This window comes from Trichoplusia ni, chromosome 6, assembly GCF_003590095.1.
Source record: "Trichoplusia ni isolate ovarian cell line Hi5 chromosome 6, tn1, whole genome shotgun sequence".
NCBI classification, from domain to species: domain Eukaryota; kingdom Metazoa; phylum Arthropoda; class Insecta; order Lepidoptera; family Noctuidae; genus Trichoplusia; species Trichoplusia ni.
Window position 1 is genome coordinate 6,632,879 of NC_039483.1, and position 21,508 is coordinate 6,654,386.

Sequence of the window (21,508 nt, forward strand, 5' to 3'; positions counted from 1 at the left end):
GGGAAACAGTTAAATTTAAAGTTGAAGCTGAAGTTTAGATAAAACATACGGGGATGAAGCAAAGTATGTATCTTATTGACGCAAAAAAAGTATTTTAACTTAAAACCAAGCTTCACGATTTGACGAAAATATTTGATCATGAGCATTCCCCTGCCCTTATCCCAATTATCATTTGGGGTCGGCGCAACATGTCTTCTCCTTCCATACCTTTCTACCTGAAGTCGTCATACAAGAAACACTCGTTGCAGCACGTAATCTTCTAAAAAACAATTGATATTGATTAATATTTAATCCAATTGTCAATGAACTGAAGACAAATTATATTAGAGAAGAGTTACGTAAAGATTTTAAGTTTTGAGTTTGTCGACCTCATCGTCATTTTTTCTAATACTTTAAGGAGGTAGAGTTGTTTTTAAAGGACTCTTGCACTGAGAAATGTAATTCTTGTATGACAGGGGTTTCACGAATATACAAGTCTCCAAGATACCCAGACTCAGGACAAGCATTCGTAGAACAAACCTAAATAGTGCCAAAACCGTGGAGGTGACCCACCATAGATTGTACTGAATCGTTTTGGGAAATAATTTTTCTCATAGTAAGCCAAAAGTGACTTAAAGTTATTTCTGAATTGAAATAATCAACAAAATCAAAAATCTAGTCCGAAGTTCTGAGGTATCAAACTTTAAAAAGTATAGATACAAGCAAATTGAGAACCTCCTTCATTTTGGAGTCCGTTGAAAAGGCAAATTAACCCACGCACACTTCCTTGAAATCATCCAGAGCACCAAAAATAACTTTCATTCACTCCCACAAAAACTCAATCAAACCTGAATCAGTAGTTTTTATTTTCATTCCGTTGAATCATTTTTGTTCTAAACAAATATTATCATTTCCCCACGCAAAACTTCCCACATACCTTTCCAATATTGCAAATGTACGTACACATTAATCACAAAACATTGCAATAGAGATCTAACTTTTCCAATGAGTATTCAGCTGTTAGTGGTTAATATGTTGTGGAATTTTCCCTATGACTATGTTGCGGTGGGGTGAGAGCGGCTGAAAAGACTCGTATTATGTAGCAGCATGTAGAGAACCCTATTCTCCTCTTTGCCGTCCAATTTCTATGTACATTTTGCTTTTATTCACGTGAAATGAAATATTTATTGCTCATTTTTGTTTTTTTTCCGTGTGTTGTTGGTAAGTGTGTTACATCTGGGCTTAGTCTATTAAAAAGGTTTATTGCTTTTTTTGTAATTCTCAACGTTTTTCTTTAACCTGTTAATATGTAAGAAATAAGAAAGTATTTTCTTCATTAACACCATTTTTTTTTTGTTATGACAATTTTTTTAATATCGGAAAAGAGGTATCGAGCGAAAAACGTAACGGTTGTCTTTAGCAAAATGTGGGCTAGATATAACCAATATTCTTTTTTTCCTTCAATAATTTCTTCAGTCTAAGTTAAATTGATCTTTACCCAGCAGTGGGACACAGGTTGCATTTGGATCAAAATAAAAAGAGCGAAAGCCACGCATAATAATGAATTTATTTTACTAATACAATCCTTAATATTTACTATTTACAAGCTGTTAGTACTAACAATTAATAAACTATTTACTTTTAATACCCGTGACATGGAATTTAGTACAACACTAAACTATCTACATTTAGTATGTATCATGTGCGAATACTTTATTTCAAAGAGTACTTTTTAGTTTTTTAAACTTCAATTAAATATCATTAATAAAATTCAAACATTCATTTTTGATTAAAAATAATCATGAACAAATTATTGAAATACTTTTTACAAAAAAAGTATCATAAATAATATGTATGACATCAATAAATAATGAGCGAATAAAATATTCGCACACGATAACACAAATACCTACTTTACACTGAGTTTATTCAAATGTATTAAAATTTAAATATACACGAGTGAACACAATGTACATACATCACAAAATAGGGTTCTATATAACATACTATTTACAAGACAAGTAAAGCAATTGCTCTATCTTTGGCACATTATTGCCATATTACAGATATGTTACATTTAAATTCACATTTTATGTCAATTTATTATATAAAGGGTGGTTCGACTTAACATATTATATACATATCATAATATATGTATGGTATATACAAGTGAAGATATAAACTAAACAAATTTCTAAATCGCAAAACGAAAAAAGAGCTTTTAATAAAGTTATTGCTTTATTAGTGAACAAAAATAAAAATAAGATAAATTTTAAGCCCATAAAAATATGTAATGTATAAAAATTACACAAGCCGTAGAAAAACATAAACCACCCTTCAATATATTTTTATTTAATCTAAGATTTACAAACATTTAAATATAATTCATTTAATGATCTACTACATATTACAATAATTTATTTAAAATAAATAAATACATTTATTATTTGCTAAATTGCTCGATTTTATTTACATTCACTTTTATTACTTTAATAAATAAAAATAGAAATGAATTATACATTTTGGTTTGATATTGTCTAATCGTCTTGTACTTTTGCGTCGTCTACCAAATATGTTCTTTTTTAAAGCTTTTTGTGCTATGTCATATATATTTCATATACAATCATTTTCTCAATTGAAGTAAGTTTATTGATTAATTTCATTTTAATAATAACTTTATACATTTGTTAGTTACTAACACCTGACTCTACATGTACTTAGCAGATTACGCAACAAAAAATAATGTTCATACCGATAAAATATATCATATTTGTAGTCAATTTTCCTAAATGTTTTGTTAGCATCTCCGCCTTCTAAAACTACAAAATAATCACACGAGAACATAAGATCGAGATAAAAACAAACCCATGTGTTAATCCAGGTTATAAACTTTTTGTGTACCTAATTTCGTCCAAATCTGTTCAGTGGTTTTTGCGTCAACAAGTAACAAACATCTATCCATCTATACAATCTTTAGCGATTATAATATTAATAGGATTAGATGTTTTGAAACTCTATCTTGGTACGTAATGAGAGCTCCTTTACGTTTTACAAGCGAAAGGCTATTTATTATATTTAGTAGTGTGTCTCGTCTCCACAATGGCAAAAATCTCGCTCTAAGAATCTCATAGTACAAGCATTCCAGTCGCTCTACGTAAAATAATATATAAAATCGCTAGAAACCTAATTTCCTTTATAAAATACATACTCATTTCTCCAAAACCATATTCTGTTTTACATTTAAGTGAAACAAATTATTTTTCAATAAGTGATACTTTCAGTTGCATAGAGCAATGTTAGGGTCGGCTTCCAGTCTAACTGAATACCTATCTAAACTCTTCAACCCAGTCATCTGGGCAACACAATACCCCTTAGTAAGACTGATATCGAAAAATAAGAGTTCCCACTCATCTCCATTGAAACCAAGCAATAAAAACAAATGACAGAGCAAAACTATGAATTGCAAATACTTTTTGTGAAGTCCAAAGCACTTTGTTGATTGGTAGCGGTTAGTGGCGGCCGTTCCGAAATACTGGCCTAAATAAACAGCGGTAAAGATCAAAGATTTCCACAATAAATCCCTGTAATCTGTAGGTCTCGTTTCAATTTAAACCTTTTTTGGAGGGTCTCATTAGAGTTGGGTTGTTATCGGTTTTTGCTTGTTCTTTTCGAGATGCTAATGAAAAAAGTGGCGATTTAAATTTGCTGGCCATTCAAAGTTCGCATTTTGAGTTTTTTAATTAGTGAGTCTAGTTTTATTACTACAAAAATTGTGAAATAAACGTTCCCCTTCAGCTATCGGTTTATTATTTAATCGTCGTATTGAGATCTGACTCAGGCTATACATATAAAAAAATACTTTTCATTATTGTCAACATCAATAAAGTTTTTTTTATAAATCGACGAAGTGTAGCTGAAGTACAAACATAATAATTCGTAAATAAATTAAAATCACCATTTTTTTCCAAAACGTCGCAAAGTATTTTTATGAACCGAATGATTTACAATTAACAACTCTCAATATTTGTCTTAAAGTTTCCCAAGCTACAAACCACATACGCAAAACAACAAACAGATTTTCCAGATTCAACTGAACACTGTCTTTTACAAAAAAAGTAAATAAACCATTCAAATAAGCCAATGTACAATAAAAAGGGAAATAAACACATGCAAACAAAGCCTCCAAAGAATTATACTCTTTCGTCCGGAACTGTGCCGGATGCCACCAACATTGCCACGCAAAATGGGAAGGGAAGCCCGGAATTTCACTTGCACCTCTAAGAATACAACGTTAAATTTCAGTTGAAAATTCAGAGTTCAAACTCTGCTTTGGAATTTTCTGGAAAATTTTGCTTGTTACCTTTTGCACCTGAATGGTTAAGAATGAATAAACTATCTAAAAATGTTATGAAAATAAAATTATCCATCTGACTCTTTGGAAAAGCAAATTATTGTTACAAAAAAAAACAACATAGCAACATAGATCAAAATTTTATAGATAGACATGCAGATTGTTTTAAGAAATATCTTAAGAACTCCATAGTATAATACCTACTTTCCCGTGGCTCAGAATAAAACTGGTCAAGAGCGACTTCGACTCGCGGTACTAAGGGTTCCGCACAAAGAAACTCTCTTGCTATCATGGTTCATGAGATTCGAGATACTGGTGACAGCAAGATAGACAGGAGGATTTTAGTATTGAATTTTACATTTCTCCTTTGAGTATAAAACCCTGAAAACCGTAAAATAAATGAAAGACGCACTGAAAATCACATCCATATAACTGGTATTTTATACCTTACACAGCCAGAGACGCCATAAGACTTTACAACTCCATTAGGCCATATATAGGACTGTATAACACAATAATGGTAACATGATACTCTTTTTTACATTTATAAGGGAACCCGTCTATCTATAGAGCAGACCCGTACAGAGGTCCTACCAATAACCTCTCTCTCACTCTTAAAGTAATATTACCGTGTGGAAAAGAGATGCCACTCTACATCACGTATAGCTCTGTCCCGCTTCCACGAATGCAATAATAATACTCTCGAAGCTTCAGGTCCCCAGTTCTGCTTTTAAAATAGATAATGGTTATAAGTGCACTGGACTGGCATGAAGGGAATTTTCATTACAGCACTCGCAGGGCTATTAATTTTAACACAGCTACGTCACGCCTTGGAAAATTTTACTATTATTAAATTGATATTATGTTGTAAGGGAAAATTGGATTCGTATTTTTTCGGGGTATTTGATTTGGTTAAAATTTGTCGGTAGAGCTTGGAGACCTGTTCTTGCATGTTTCTTTTAAAAGTAAGATTTTTTTTGTTTGTTGATAACTCATATTCTGCTACTAACGTAGATGTCGTTGTAAAGTCGGCTTACCGACGATAGTTGAATGTGACAACGTCATAAGAAAAACCAGTATGGACACCGCAGTACGGGACATACGTGTCAATTGTTTCCTTCCTCAGAGCGCGGTAACGCCACTTTTTTTAGTGCGTGCAACCGACTCCATCGAATTATAAGACGTTGTCATGTCAAAAGTAGAATACACTTTATTGCACATAAGAACATGATTGGATGCAAGTAAAGTAATGACTCAAAACGAAGTAAAAACACAATAGTACCTCAAAGCTATTTCACACCAAATTCACAAAATACCAAAGACCTCAAAATTTACAAAGGAATTTCAAGACATTCTAATAAACCAGAAATTCCAACAAAACCCAATTTCAGAATATAAACTACAATCGGTATTCTTCACAACATCGTTTAAGGACAAACAGGGCAGAGGTCTTTTCAATAATGTCACCTATTTGGTATTTCGTGAAGGTATTTTCACCCTACTACCTATTAAGACTGTTGTAATTGTGGGAGCAAGACGGGTATAGAACGTGTAGAGCGCTGTCTCTCTCCCACATTTACAAGGTTTATTTAAAGACATGATGGTAGCGTGAGTCATTTGTCGATTAGAGTCAGTATGTCTTTCAGTTTTTGTTGGACATTTCCTGTATTCTTACTGAATGATTTTCGGTCGGAGTTTTTGTGCTTTTGTCCACTGTAATTAATCTTGTTGCTAGGGGATTTTGTGTTGGTAATTTGTGTGGCTTGGTAAATGTAGGATTTTTGTGGTGTTATATTAATTAGTGTGGTAATTTGATTGTTATTTTTTTATTCTACTTTGGTTTATATGTTTTTTTTTGCCAAGCCTTGTTCTTCTATTTACCATTTATATATAGCCGCTTTAATTATTAACGTAAGCAGTTTGTCAAAAAAAAAAATTAAGATTGATCGTTCTTAATCTAAACAACACTGACATCACTTGGCTTAGGCTTAATCAATTTTTTTATACCTCTTGTCTTTCATACAACTTTTCCTAATTTGTATCCTAATATCCTCATTTCCCCAAACCCAAGCACACCCTAGCCCAACTTTATTGAAATACCTCGAAGGGTAAAAATGGTACAAGGAATATGTAAGTGATTACGTCATCCATAAAATATTATACCAAAGAGATGGGTCTAAGAGGGACATAATCTTATGAGTATGAAGTTTTTGCCACATGTTCGGGAAGTTAAGCACAATATGGAGCTTAACGTGATAAGGAAATATGCTGAATATTGAATGTTCGTTTTGTACCTTATTTTGTAAGCTGGTGCAGATTTTGGACTTAAATTCAGGGTAAAAGGAGCTTTAGGGATCGTGATGGCACTTAAAATTACTAAATTGACTGTTACTGGCTTAAGACAAGATCTCATCACAGGAGCTTTAAAAATGTGTGTGGCAAAACCTTTGGATGCGACGTCTTTTTATTTTCCAATACTATTTGTAGTTTGAGTCCTAAATGTGGTTGAATATTTTCACTATCTTGAGTTGTTAAAGTTGAACTTAAATACTATGTTTTCGATAAAAAAAAATAGCCTTTAAGACAGCTCATGATTAGAACTCCGATTGGATTTGAAGAACGTCAGACAATCCTGATAAAAACGCGTGAAGTAACCGTTATTAAATAAATAATAGATCTGCCTTAATTAAGTTATAAGCTAATTAGGGCATATAATTTTACGTAAAGCGACTGCATCTTGCTTTTTCAATAAGTGTACCAGAATGTAGAATCAGATCCCGGGCTAACAGACATTTACTCTCTTCTGGAAAGCATTTGTAACTCAAGGTATCAAGTAGTTCTGGAGTAAATTTTGAAAGTTACATGTTTTACAGGTGCCAAATCTGCAAGTTTACAAGCATGCACACGACAGATAAAAATATTTATCACTTTTCGTGACTCAATACGAAGATAAGTAAGGTCGGGTGACCTTAGTATCTTGGACTATTACAAGCATGCAATAGATCAACTAAAAATTTTGAAAATTTTGCTCCAAATAAAGGCAGATTAAAAGCTTTCGGCCAAACATTTCGTAGCTATTTTTATCTAACTAATCTAAACGGTTTTAAACCACTAATTTTTAAGCGTTTTCTGCTTATATATTTTGGATAAATACTCTTTGGTTTCCAAAATAATAAATTAAAATATCTTTTTATTTAAAACAGAACATATCACAACCGTACTAAATTAATTACCATCTTCACAACCTTTACTAGTTGTTCTCAAAAAAACCTTTTTACACAGTATTTTCTAGCTGTGTCTCACCTGCTCTTGTACATATTTCGTATGAAAGAATGAGATGGATCAAGCATGTATTCCAAAAATAACATTTTCGCTGGAGATTTCCTTAATGTACAGGGTGTTCAAATGCTACGTGACATATATGTTTGTTGCACAGGGTGTTTTAATACAATATGATACATATTTAAAGTAGAAAAATAACCGAACATATAAGACTTCATTTTTGAATACGCGAAAATACATTTTCCTAAAGACCGCTTAGTTTTCCAAATAAACTCGTTTACATACTTATGTTATAAAATTTGATTTCCCTATGGAAATTGAATGTGATACACGTAATACAAATTGTATAGAATTGAAAAACCCTGACCCATGTTTCTTCGACGTCCAAAATGTTACTATCAGACATAAATATCTCTTTTGAAAGGGCAACCCTTAATATAGGTACAGTCATGTGGAAACTTTTGCATTCACTGAATTTGCTTAGAAAGATTTTTTCGTGAAATTATTTGTGTCCTTGAACTATATTTGTTGAATATAGTAGAGTTCCCATTTTGGTAGGGAAAACCAACTGTGGATATGGGTCGGTTATTAATTTTTTTCGTATCTAGATATGACGATATTTGACATCTACGTTTGCTTGCTATTAATATATAAGCTATTAATTCTATGGCTCGGGCCTCTTCAAATGTCACTGTAGTAACCGTGCAAGCGTGACGGCACAGCTTTCCAAAAAAAATACTAAGTTTTGACGCTTGCAATTTGTTTAAAAGCTAGATGATCAGAAACATAAATGGCACATTAAACAAAATATTGCTTAAATTAAAGTAATAATTCACCGTCTTACAGATCCACACTTATTAGAATCTACCCTATTTTTTACTTATTAGTTAAACTTACTGCTTTGAGTCTTTTACACTGTAACTGTCGAGACAGCGAGCAATTCTCGTTCTCGCAACTTAATCGGTCATCAGTGGCCGAAGTTCATATACCATCGGTCACGGATGACCGATCTATAAGTCACATAGGTCACGGGTGACCAAATTTACTTGCAACCTTTAAAAGTCTTAAGTCTCAAACACTATGTCTTCTGGCCTTGAGCAGGATGCTTGGTGAGCTCGCAACACATCCGCGGATGTTGATTTGACGCAATTGTTCATGTGGATGTCCGAGGATGCGTTTGAGTGGTGCTGGTCTCGGCGCGGGCGCTGGCAGCAGAAGCGGCGAGCGACTTCGCCGCATAGGGACCTGGACGGACATAATATGAATTAGTTTGTAGCTTCAGTAATCAAATCATGACCTTGAGTGTTTATTTACATTAAAGATATTATACCATCATATAAATGTCCCTCTGTTGGGCACATACCATACCACTCATACCACTTTCCATGTACAGAAGGTTTGATCCATGATCAAGACGCAAGATCAACACTTGGGGGTTTGGTTAATCTTAAATTAGTACAAAACAGCGCAGAAGGAGCGCTCTCTGCTTTCTTATTTTTTATCAATTAATGGTCATTATTCTGTACCTACTTCTTCAGTGGCATCTTTTAATAGCTCGAATATGTCTGGTTTTGTATGAATTCTCAACAAATTACTTCAATGTAGGTCCTTAGATGATCGTCCATAGAATATCGTTCTCAAAAATGTATGTATATAATATTTACCTGCAACAAGAATCCAATGTTTTTCGGAAGGCTGCTCTGAAATCTCTGTTGAAGTAAGCGTAGATGAGTGGGTTGAGGGCCGAGTTGAAGTAGCCGACCCAGAAGACCGCGGCCACTACTGGCGGCGGGGAGGGGCAGGCGTCGCCGCACAATGCTGTTATTATGTACCTGTGGAACAAATGATGTGATTTAATTTAGGAATTTACACTTTAGAAAAAAACGTAGGTAGGAGTAAAGAAGTTATGATTGATTTAGGCTGGTTAAGTACAAACAATCCACGCGCTCTTCTTTGTTCATATGACTAAGAATTAACTGAAAGGGGTTCTATAGTATATCATTTTATATGCGTCTAGCTTCAAGTTAAGTAATTGCTATTTGAAGCACGATGTCATAAGCCCCATAGCTTGCTTTTGCAGAAAATGTTACTTACAAAACACTGTTGGTTGATTTACGTACAACGCGTTCTTGAAATGGCACTGTTTTCAAATACGTTTTCGAGGAAAATGCTCTATGATTTAACATACTTGCTTAAAATAATCCATACCATAAAAAGAACGGCAGCCAACATGCCAGAAACGCCGACATGATGATCCCCAGCGTCCGGGCAGCTTTTCTCTCTCTTTTCATCTTACTGCTCGCCATCGGCTGCATCTGTATGCTCTGTCTCTCTCGCATCACCTCGCCCATCGAGATCCCGTTGATCTGGAGGTGTTTGTCCAGGAGTAAGGCTGCTACTTTGCTTCTGTGGACAAGAACAATATTTCAACCAGGAATATCTTTAGGCTGTTTTTTATCTGTAAAAAATAACTGTATTTTAGAAGCAACGAATTTTCGCCAGAACATGTTGAATCATACAGAGATTTTCTGTTGGAAAAGGTCGGTGTCGTAATTTATCAAATTAATGTCACTTGTAAACAGTTTTTTACATCTAGAGGTTTATCAGGCATACATTGAACGTTGTTTCTTTTCGAATATCATATTTAAAGCTATTTAACCGATTAAATGAAACTTAACTGATGTAGGTCCAAAAAAAATCTATTCGCCTTTAAATCTGAATTGATTCCAAAAATTCTAATTCGCGACACTAACAAACTTCTATACAAACAGGCAAAAGACGTTTAACCACATTTTCTATACCAGCAACGGAAATACATCAAATGTAGAAAAAAAGTAATTTCAAGTTATTAATTAACATATTATTAACACATCCTAGATATAGCCTGGTTATAGACTGACGAACAGACTACGGAGTCTCAGTTCTTTCTAAACTTTTTAGTGCGAATCTCTCCAGCTGCATGACTCAGTCCTTCTTCTAGTTAATAAACACATATTGCTTCTTCTCAAAACCCACATCTTAAATAGCGTAAAATCCTCTCCAAAACGAAAATAACCCATATTATTTCACAATTTAATATATCTTTAACTATTTCCTCTTTCAAAAGAACAGGATCTGAAATCCGATTGTTCGTTTTGCCAGCAAACTCTAAGGGCCATCAATGAGAGGCCAAACGTCTGTAGAGAACTAGATCTCTTAACCCAATAGATTTTATCTCGGGAACTAGATAAGATAGTAATTCGAGCCGACGGCGACGGGCAACTGGGCAGAAAACTCCAAGAGTTGGAAATGGAAAACTTTTGGAATCAAATAATTGTTATCAGTACAATGTTACGAATATAACTTGAAGTTGTTTTTGTGTATTCGATGGACGTGTGTATTTTGAACGTAATTTAGTTAGAACGTAAATTAGAAAAATACTTATCGTACGTGAGGTTCGAATCAGTGACACATCGTTCACAGTGAGTTAGACAGGTGACCTACTCGGCTATCCGTGTAATGTGTGAAAAAAGTGAACTTTTAAGTTTAACTTTTAAGACACACTGAACCGCGCCCTATTTTTTTTTCTCCTTTTCTTTGTGTTTCTTCTACCGTACTACCATCTAATATGTAGTTTTATAAAACCCTTTCTTTTTAGTTTTTAATGTTGCGGCAATTTGTATTGTGTATTATTACCCACTTATTTTTTATTTGTCAATTTCTTTGTGTCTGTTATTGTTTGTACTGAATAAATGCTTTATCTATCTATCTATCTAATTTTACATAAACACTTTAAAATAAATCATTACAGTGAGTTTTCCTATCAAAATATTTCCTCATTGAATAAACGTAAATCATGTTTGAATACTTGACGTATTTAAAAATACATACTCGAATCCATTCACTTGAACATCATTATTTTACAAACAAAATGGTTGTATATTGATGCATTATTATTTACGATATTTTTTATAAAGACCCTTAAGAGAATTTATATTTAAACACATCATTTCAAAGCAATATTCCATCATCTGTGTTTGTTTACGTAATAAAATTAAACAAAAGAATATATTTACCAGGGACACGCAAAAAAGACACTTATAGACATGTAATTAAGTACTACACTTCATCTTTGGTGTTTTTATTTTATTTATAACCACAATAAAGGTTTATTTGAGGAAGAAAAAACATAGCACCACCATCTAAGCCGCGGTAATATACAATAAGCCATGATGATGCGCGGTAATACTAAGCGTATTTCCTACTTTCCTCATTCCACTGATATTTACCGGCTCAACGCCTATAAAAAGGAACTTAATACTACACCTTTTGTTTAATGAAAAGGAAAAAAGCGAGTTGGACTTACGATACTGGGTTCTGTATAAATAAGCTAAAGATAAATGATTTTTGAGTATCTACCCTAAAAATAATTTGTCACCCACCAGCACCAGGTTGTAACAGAAACTACTGTTGCTTAACCTCCATGTTTTCAGTAGTTTTATTATTAGTTGTCATAGCAACAGGAATATATTATTTGTGAAAATTTCTACGGTCAAGCTATCAGTTTATGAGTCAGTCTGGTGACAGACGGATGGACAGAGGAGCCGTTTCCCTTTTTACCCTTTGAGTACGGAACTCTACAAAAGTGTAATACTCGCTCTTTTTCTAGGTCAAGGCGTTTACCATGTTATTTCTAATCAGGAGCGTGCGAGCAAGAGCAGTTGTGGAAGAGTAAGAAGACACTACACCGCATATAGCGTCATCTCTCTTTCACAGCTTAAAGAACATATCTTTAAGAGGACTTGGTACGTTTTCAGTTTAATGCACCGTCTTAGACAATCATGCCTGTAATTTTGCCATCTTCACAGATATTACAATTTTATCTCTATGTAAATGTAGTCGTGGTTGCCTTGTGGTTATATGTATCTGTGTACTATGAGATGCAAGTTCGATCCAAAAGGCAACGTCGCGGTGTCACTGCTTTTTTCTTAATTAGCTAGTTTTCAAGATTGTGAAGAACACTGGATTAAAAATATTGGATTCTGAAAACCCCCGCAGTGAGCTAGCGTGGTGAAAAACGCTCAATGCTTCCCCTTCTTTTAACTATCTAGCCATAACAGTTCATGAAATACATACTAGTGACGGACGGGCAAAAGGGTGGATAGACGAATAGCCTCAGTTATAGGGTTACGTTTTCTACTTCTGTGTACAGAACCTTCAAAAGGCAGAACCTTTACTTAATAAAATAACTTGAATAATGTATGATTATGAGCACGTATTTAAGTATTAAACTCGTATATAAATTATACAATCGTATTGTTCTCAGGCTTACAACTGTGAATCTTGTACAAAAGAGGGATTATGTATGTTTAACTTTTGATTTACTTGTGTAATCTTTATTCCACGTGTACACTGGAATGTTCCATGGATTAAGTTCTGTTGTTCTGTTTGAGTTCGTAAATATTATAATACATTTTACAATATTAAAAGAAACGTTTTAAAATTGTAGAGTTTTGTTTAGAGTTAATCTCTCTACGAGTCCGATTTGGAAATATATTTTTTAGATGCAAAATCTATATACTAATATTATAAAGTTGAAGAGTTTTTTTGTTTGAACGCGCTAATCTCAGGATCTACTGGTTCAAATTGAAAATTTATTTTTTGTGTTCAATAGAACATTAATCGAGAAAGGTTTTAGGCTATATAACATCACGCTGCAACTAATAGGAGCGAAGATACAATGAAAAATGTGGCAAAAACGAGGATATATTATTAATCTTCGCGGGTTTCCGTTCAAAAATTCGGGAGCTACAGCTAGTATCAATACGAATAAATACAAAATTATATATTAGCCCAAAAGTTTACATCTAATGATAGAATTACCTGACCCCTGAACTAGTGTAAACTGTATTTAAGGAGCCAGTGTCTTCACCCGTATATAAGTTAGTTACATAGTTGGTACAATAAGAATGTTATGTGACTGCGTTAGCAGCAAACCTAAAGCTAATATTAAAATTAAAAACATATTGAAAAAAAAAGTTGTGTGAGGAAGTAAATGAGCATACATGTGGGCAGATATCGCATGTCAGCTGCATTTATTAGCGTCTTGCTTTTACAATCTAACAAAAGTCTCTTTATTCCGGGATGCAACTCTAATTAATGACTTCAACCCATGCCGATGAATTCTCACCAACTCGGGCCGCTTAAGCCAGAATTATAAGATTGCTCACGCATGCTCTACGCTACCCTGGCATACTTTAGTCCTATTCGACTTCTTCTGACAGTTAGTGGTTACGTTTTTTTCAATTAGCTTTAGTTTGGTAAGTCTAAGAAAAGTAAAACATTTTTTTCATCTCCCTTTAAAGGGTAGTCCAGCGAAATTTATTTTTAGAAAATATTATTTTATTTTTTCAGGACTCAATAATTCATACAACCCTCTACGATCGAAGCCTATTTTTATAGGGCATAAAAAGTTTTCTGGGTTAGCTAGTATTACTATAAAATGAGGTAGCAGGCCGGCTTGTTTTAGGAGCTAATATATGGAGAAGTAGGTAAGGTGATTCCACACATAGACACACACGAACAGACTTTCAATAAAATCTCTTTTAATATAAAGCTGTAACAACCTTTGTAGGTCTCTCGCATTTAATTAAAAAGGCACAAAGAGACCGAACGCTTTTTTCAATTGAAACATTTCTGCGTAAAGAATGATTGGCTACGGACGCAATAATCTCGCTGCTAAAGACTTGGGTGAAATAATACATTACGGTGTAAAATGTGCAATTACGGAGATAGCACATGAATTGGAAAGTCGATTTCTTAAAATTATTACAACAATAAATTAAACTAAACTAATATTTACATCTTTAAAACTATATATAAAAAGAAAAATATACATTATTTACAAAGCGTCAAAAAAGACATCCTCATCCCTGCCAAAGTCAAATTTAAATTTCTTAAAATTATGTTAGTTTGAGAAATTTTATTCGATTTGATTTTATTATTACTATAAAAAAAACTATTTTTATAGGTAACAAAATAATATGCCAAATATTTACAATGGTAAAGAAAAAAATATTCCAATGTGCACAAAAAAAGACTAAAAGTAAAAAGCCTCTAACTCCCATGAGGAATTCCGATACCGGGAATCGTACCCGAGCCTCCTGGGTGAGAGCCAGGTATCCTAGCCACTAGACCATATCGGATAATGTCATGTAGGTCAAAATATTGAAGTATATAGTTCGTTTTAATTATGCTGAAATGTGTGTGAACATTTTTCATAGTCCGAATGCTCTTGGCCTTAATTTCAATAAGACCGAGTTATTAAAACTGAAAGTTCCGCAACTAGAGACTAAAGAAAAAAAAACAACCTCTGACTTAACCTCGGGATTGTCTGTAAAAATTTTGATCGATTTCAAATACCTAATAAAATATCAAATATCTAATATCTCATGGATGAGAGCCAACAAAGTGACAAACGGATGGACAGATAAACAGACGGCACAGGTTTAGTAAGGGGGTTCTGCTCAGCTTCAGCTTTTTACTCTGATTACCTCCGATTTTGATAAGCCTTATTAATTTATTATGTCTTAAATTCAATCGATTGTGTTCAACCAAAACGCTTACAACTAACCAAACCGCTTAACGTGATATGTGTGCCGAGTGGTATCATATAGGTCACCCATTTACTAGATATGCCGCGGGTTTGATCCTAGCGTTAGGTAAACATTTGTGTGATCTGCAATTGCTTTTTCCGAGTCTCAGTGTCTTTGTACACTTGTCTTGAGTTGAATGTTTCTGGTTTCTGCAAATAAAATCCTAAGTACAGAATTTTATTTTGTTTAATTTAATATGATTTTGAAAATTAACAAATAATGGCGAAAAACATTAATTTCCATATACAAAATCTATTTGAGCACAAAAAATCCTTTTATAAAATCTGAATAGTTTCAAAACAAGAGTATTATATGACCATCCTGATCCAATTAAGAGCGGTATGCATGCGTAATTGGGCGAAACATGCAAGTGCGACAGCTAACGAACGGAACAGACTTGTGAACGGGATAGACGCGGACTGGCTTAATTAATGGGGGGCCTTCTACCACATCTTGAAATAATACTTGGGTCCTACTATCATGTCTTTAATAACTGTTAATTGTGGAAGAAAGATGTCGCTTTACGTAGAGTAGCGTGCCGTCTCGCTTTATCATATACAGTAATGTTTAAGGGATGTCGGAGGAAGTTTTTTTTATAAAACGGCTTACGAACTGACCAGACTTGTAATAAAGTACAAGATAGACGCGGACTGGCTTAAAAAATAATGGTTTCATCACCACCTCTTAATTCCAATTGATTTGTACCATCATGCATTTGCATTGTTACGAAATGAGAGTTTAACAGCCGAAGGACCAATAAATTAAATGAAAAAGATTTTTTTTAACATTAATAAAAACAGACAAAAATGATGATAAAATACTAACTACTTTTAATTTATTTAATAATAACAACGACTTTTGGGTAACTTTTACCTAAGGAAAAATCGCCACATTAATTTATTAGTAGATCCAGTATACATTTTTTAAATATTCATCAAAAATACACTTAGAATACACAAATCGCTTCAGGTCCCACTTACTAAATTGTCATTGTGAAAGCGCAACACCGATACTTATAATGTAGAGCGCCATCTTGCGGCCACATACAAGGTTTAGGGCCTTTAGTCATTGTGGCCGGCTCTTAAATCTCATAGTACAGGCACTGAACATTTGTTTCTCAGTTCTATTGACTTGTCCTACTTCTAAACACAAGTAACACCCACGTTATATCGACACCCACACGACAGCCCACGCGGTTAATACAATATTAGTAAATATTTAATGACACATTTCTTACATTATTTACTGAATTATTAAATAAGAATATATCAGTTAATCAATTATGAAATAGGAATATAATCTATACTAATATATAAAGCTGAAGAGTTTGTTTGTTGTTTGAGCGCGCTAATCTCAAGAACTAATATTTCAAATTGAAAAAATATTTTTGTGTTCAATAGACCATTAATCGAGGAAGGTTTTAGGCTATATAACTTCACGCTGCAACTAAAAGGAGCGAAGATACTATGGAAAATGTGGCAAAAATGGGGAAAAATATTAATCATCGACGGCTTCTGTTCAAAAATTCCTAACTTATATATTATCTTCTAACCACGCGGACGAAGTCGGGGGCATAAGCTATTAATTTAATACGTTGTGGAAGTTATGATGGCTGTATTTTTAGCCCACTGGTTAACATTTATTGAAATTGTTATATTTTTTCTTTGCAATATCTTGTGCTGTGGGTGGAAATACGTTCAGAGTTAAGCGTAGGCTGTTTACATGAAAATTATTTGAAAGAACGTCGATAATAATTTAAGTGGTCACTTTCCTTCAGGGAAATAAATAACAAGAATTCCTACGGAAATGTATTAGACCCGTATCTTTTTATACCTTTAAAACTAACCAATTGGCTCAAATGTGAGGATTAATATTTGTTTTTTTTTCAGCAGTTTTCATCTTATATGACTTTGACTGCAACAAGACACGTATCACGCAACTCTAGACTGGTCAGTTCTTTAAATTTGAGTGATTCATCTGGATCAGCTGTTTGAAAAAAAATACTTTCGGTTCGTGATAGTCTGATACACTCGAGGACTTGAAGCAGTGACTTAATGTTCTATTACAAGTAATTACTTTAGCGAGTCATTACCATTTAGCCTATTCCTAAATAATATTCAGTCAGACTAATAATAAAACGCAAATAGAGTTAAGAAATCTAAAAACCCACGTAAATGACACTCCATTCAAATTTTATGAAAATCGGTGCAGCTGTGTTTATAGCTGTAAACTGCATTGTCATCGGTTTTTAAGCTACCCTGAAAATTTCAGCCTGCTAGCTTATCAAGAACTGCCTCAAAATTTAGTTACAAAAATTCAACTGGATCGACAAACAAGAAAAGTGAGTAAATAAAAACGGGGGACAATTAAATCAAATCCGATTTCTCCGAAAATTTTATCATAGTCATCATCATCGTCTAATCCAAAATATTCGAATTCTATAAATCAAATTGCTCAACAATTTATAAGTTAATGAATCTTTCCAATGAATATAATACCTCGTTAAATAAAACGAATAAAATTCTTATCGAAATACAAATGGTAATTAATATTGGGAACTCAAGGAAAATACTTTTGTGGAGTCAATTCGTGAAATGTTTATGACCTTGTTATTAAATTACTCGAATCCGCATTATTAAGTAATATGAATTGGAATCCTGTGGTAATTATTACAATGGCATTTGAATAAGGAGTTTGTTTCGGTTCAAGCATATTACGAAATATTACTAAGTTTTAACCTATCACATTTATTTTTAATTTCTTAGACAGATTTGACGAGCGCTGAAGAAAGGCTAGGTATTAAATCACCAGCGTGCAAGTTATCAAGCGTCATAATAACTGCTTATTTCTCGTCTACATGGGATGAAGTTATGATGGGTCAGATAAGAACTTGTGGTAAGATAACAGAACTGTCAAGTTGACCATCAAAGCTTTCATGTTTTGGAAGGCTCGTAAAAATGTGGATCCTGATCTCGGCCCTTCTTTGATCGTCTCGGACTGCCGTCAGTCAGTCGCCCATCATCCTAAGCGAGTAAGAGAATAGAAAAAAGAATATGGAAGAATAGAATAAATTTCAATCGGGCAATGACAGTTAGGGAACAGGAAAAAGAATATCCTACTACTATTATAAAGGCGAAAGTTTGTAAGTATGGATGTATGGATGTTTGTTAGTCTTTCACGTAAAATCTACTGAATGGATTTGAATGAAACTTTACCACAATATAGCTTATACATCAGAATAACACATAGGCTACAATTTTTGAGGTTTCTAATGTGAGGTCGTAAAAAAACACATTTTTTGCGCTTACATTGCAAACGCTGACTGAATCCTACAAGATAGATAGGTAGATAGAATGCAGGTATAAATTATAACTTATATCTTCTAACCACGCGGACGCAATCGCGGGCAACAGCTAGTAATATATGTAATGATAGAATAAATTCTCATTGTTTCCAGAATTATAGCTAATAGCAGTACATACACAAAAACTATAACACCGTTAACTATAGGTTCAAGTGTCAGCATTATGTCCCGAGTATATAGTCCCCATAGATCCCCCCTTGAGGTTAACTGACCGCTGATTTTCAGTTTAAGTGTACCTATGGTTTTACACAATCTTGTGCACTATTATATTTTATGTTCCCGTATCTGACTGGTGACCTCCGTCATTAACCAACGTCGCTGAAATCGGTTTGAGCACATTTTATGCGATGAAGGTTGCTTTCACAATAGCAATATTTCTGCTTTAAAGCTCACTCTCTAAAATCATGCGAAATTTAGTCCGAGTAAGGTTCAAAAACAAACCAAAAATGAAAATGTTACATTTTTTGTTCTTTATTCTACTTAAGGCAAGACCATAATGGGCCTATATATAACTTTATCATTAAGACTTAGAAAGACAGTACGTATCATTTTACTTAACTCATTAAATAAACAAGAAAACGCTAAGATCTTCTAAAGTACACCTGATATTTTAAGTGCCAGTAAAAGTCTGAGTAAAAAGCTAAAGTAGCGTGCATGACAGATGTGCTCAGAGGACCAACCAGTGTAATCTTAAAGTATTGCTCTTGCAGTTGAGGAAAAGAGATGGCGGCATAAACCTTGTAGCGCGCTCTCTCCCTTCCACTATATTGTAAGGAGGCAAGTATTAGAGGTAGGTATTCCGGTGTACCCGCAGTGCGCTGGGACTGGGCGTCTATTACAAAACTCTTGGCAAGACTATTTCTTTACTAAGACTTTTCTAAGTTAAGGTGATATTGTGTTGATATGGTAGCACTTACTTTTTAGACATTTTTAATTTTACATTAAACAAATTCTCGTTTGTTATTTAAAAAATCTATTGTAGTTACTACTATTTTTAATTTTTAATAAATATGTATGTTGAATTTGAATATACCGTCATACTACAAGATCATTAAAATAAAAACAGAAAGCAAACAAAAATGCTTAAAAAAGTATCTTATGAAATACAGCAATAACGCAATGATCTAAAGCCAAAAAAAGGAATTTAAAAATAATAATAACCAAATTCCTTCTATTTTTAATTCGTCTGGCCCCGACAGTATCATTTCAAATTAAGAACGAAGATTAATTAATGATGTCGCCGACTTCAGTTAGCATAAAATGATGGGAGCAGAGACAAAGACAGTATAGACAACTCTCAAAATTCCTCGGACGAAGAAAACTTCAAACTATTCTATTATTAAATGAATAAAGACGTTCAGTTGATGGATTAATAAAGTCGAAATGAAGTTGACGGCTTTTAAAGTTTTTGGGAACGAATTGTGAAAATACTGGCCGTTTTCTTAAGAACGTTACGGTTTATTTTAAAAACAATATTTAACACTATTAAGCTAAGTGTTTAAGTGCTTGTCTAAAACATAATTTAATTATGTAAGTGTTTGAGAATTGTAATCATGTTAGATTTTTATTCTGATTTCTATTGTTACTTTTTTATAAACGGCACCCGCTGTTAGCAATTTAATCTTTGTCATCGGGGTGACACAAACATTCAAGTTACGTGCATAAAGCACCTATACTCTGAGCAAGCGTTCGTGGTTCACACAAATGCTTGTCCTACGCGTTGATCCAACCAGCGACACGTCACGCACAATGAGTTTGGCGTGATAACCACTTGGCTATCGACGCAGTCATTCAAATTCATATTTTTTTCAAAATCCCCATACAGCAAACCTATGACTAAACAAAATTTCATACACCGGCAACGTACATATATGTGCATTTGGGTATTTAGGTCAAAATATAGGCGAAGGTTGAAACATGTAGGTTTAAAGTGATTACATAGATACGTTTGAATCCCGTTGTACGGACAGCAGCAAAAGGCGATGAGCGCACCAATTTTCACGAACTCCCAAAAATGCTTAAAAACATCCATAAAATTTGTTTAAAGGACGCTTTTTGCAGACTTCTTTTAATTTAGCTAATTAGTTTCAATGGTCCAATTTATAATAGTTTTTAATTGTCTTCACAATGAATACATTTTATAGCAGAAAGGTCTTTTTTGCTGACTGTACTGAGTTTAATATGAGCGAATGTGCCCGCAGCGATATCACGAAGGCTTTTAGCATTGCTATAATATCATTTTATTTCTCGCAAATCTCTTTCAAACAGATTTACTGCGACAAGCGGATTATAGTTTTCGCGTTATAATTTGGTATATTTGTTTTCATTCAGGATTTGTCAAATATTAAGCTAATACTATCTCTATTATTTCTAAATATTAAGTCTCTTTCAAAATGTGGTAACGTTGTATTTTGTGAGTATCAGTACTCGCCTTCAAAATAACCAGAACAACCGTTGGTTAACCTTGATCTTTATTATGTACATATGTGTGTAAAGATGGGACCTCAATAATATTTTTTAGTTTTTGGTTTCTGGTTACGGAACCCTAAAAATATTGGCCCTATATATTCGGAATGGGCATAAAAACATTACAACATACTTGGTGCAAAACATTTGAAAACAATCTTAATTTTCATGATCAAACTCTTCGTAATTATCAATCGAAACCATCTTTAAATACGTTATATTAGAGAGTTCTCATCCCAAAACGAGTCAACCCATCAATAAATACCCTACCAAGAAGATTTCAACAAAATGGACCCGAAATATACCTCAAAAGCCTCTTAAGACATCGTAACGTAATACTAAACATACACAATAAATGGAAATTTAAAGCCTTCGCAAGGCAGACAGCACTCCAGAAAAGGCCCAAATAATTTATGTATATCTTGGAACAAG

The 21,508-nt window shown here is 33.7% G+C and overlaps 1 protein-coding gene and 1 non-coding gene across 2 annotated transcripts in view; both read right to left on the reverse strand.

The window, feature by feature from the left end:
• Nucleotides 1-3,900: 3,900 nt before the first annotated feature.
• The window catches only part of LOC113495008 (octopamine receptor beta-1R-like), a 32,647-nt gene continuing 15,039 nt past the window's right edge, over nucleotides 3,901-21,508 (reverse strand). Inside the window, exons 2-4 of the mRNA XM_026873567.1 lie at nucleotides 9,821-10,018; nucleotides 9,277-9,444; nucleotides 3,901-8,857 (exon numbers count right to left, since the gene is read on the reverse strand). Coding sequence (XP_026729368.1) covers nucleotides 8,677-8,857; nucleotides 9,277-9,444; nucleotides 9,821-10,018 — 547 coding nt within the window. The 3' untranslated portion in view covers nucleotides 3,901-8,676. The remainder of the gene's footprint in view (nucleotides 8,858-9,276; nucleotides 9,445-9,820; nucleotides 10,019-21,508) is intronic.
• Nucleotides 14,725-14,796, reverse strand: Trnae-cuc. The gene has a single exon. It is a non-coding gene; the product is annotated as a tRNA-Glu (tRNA).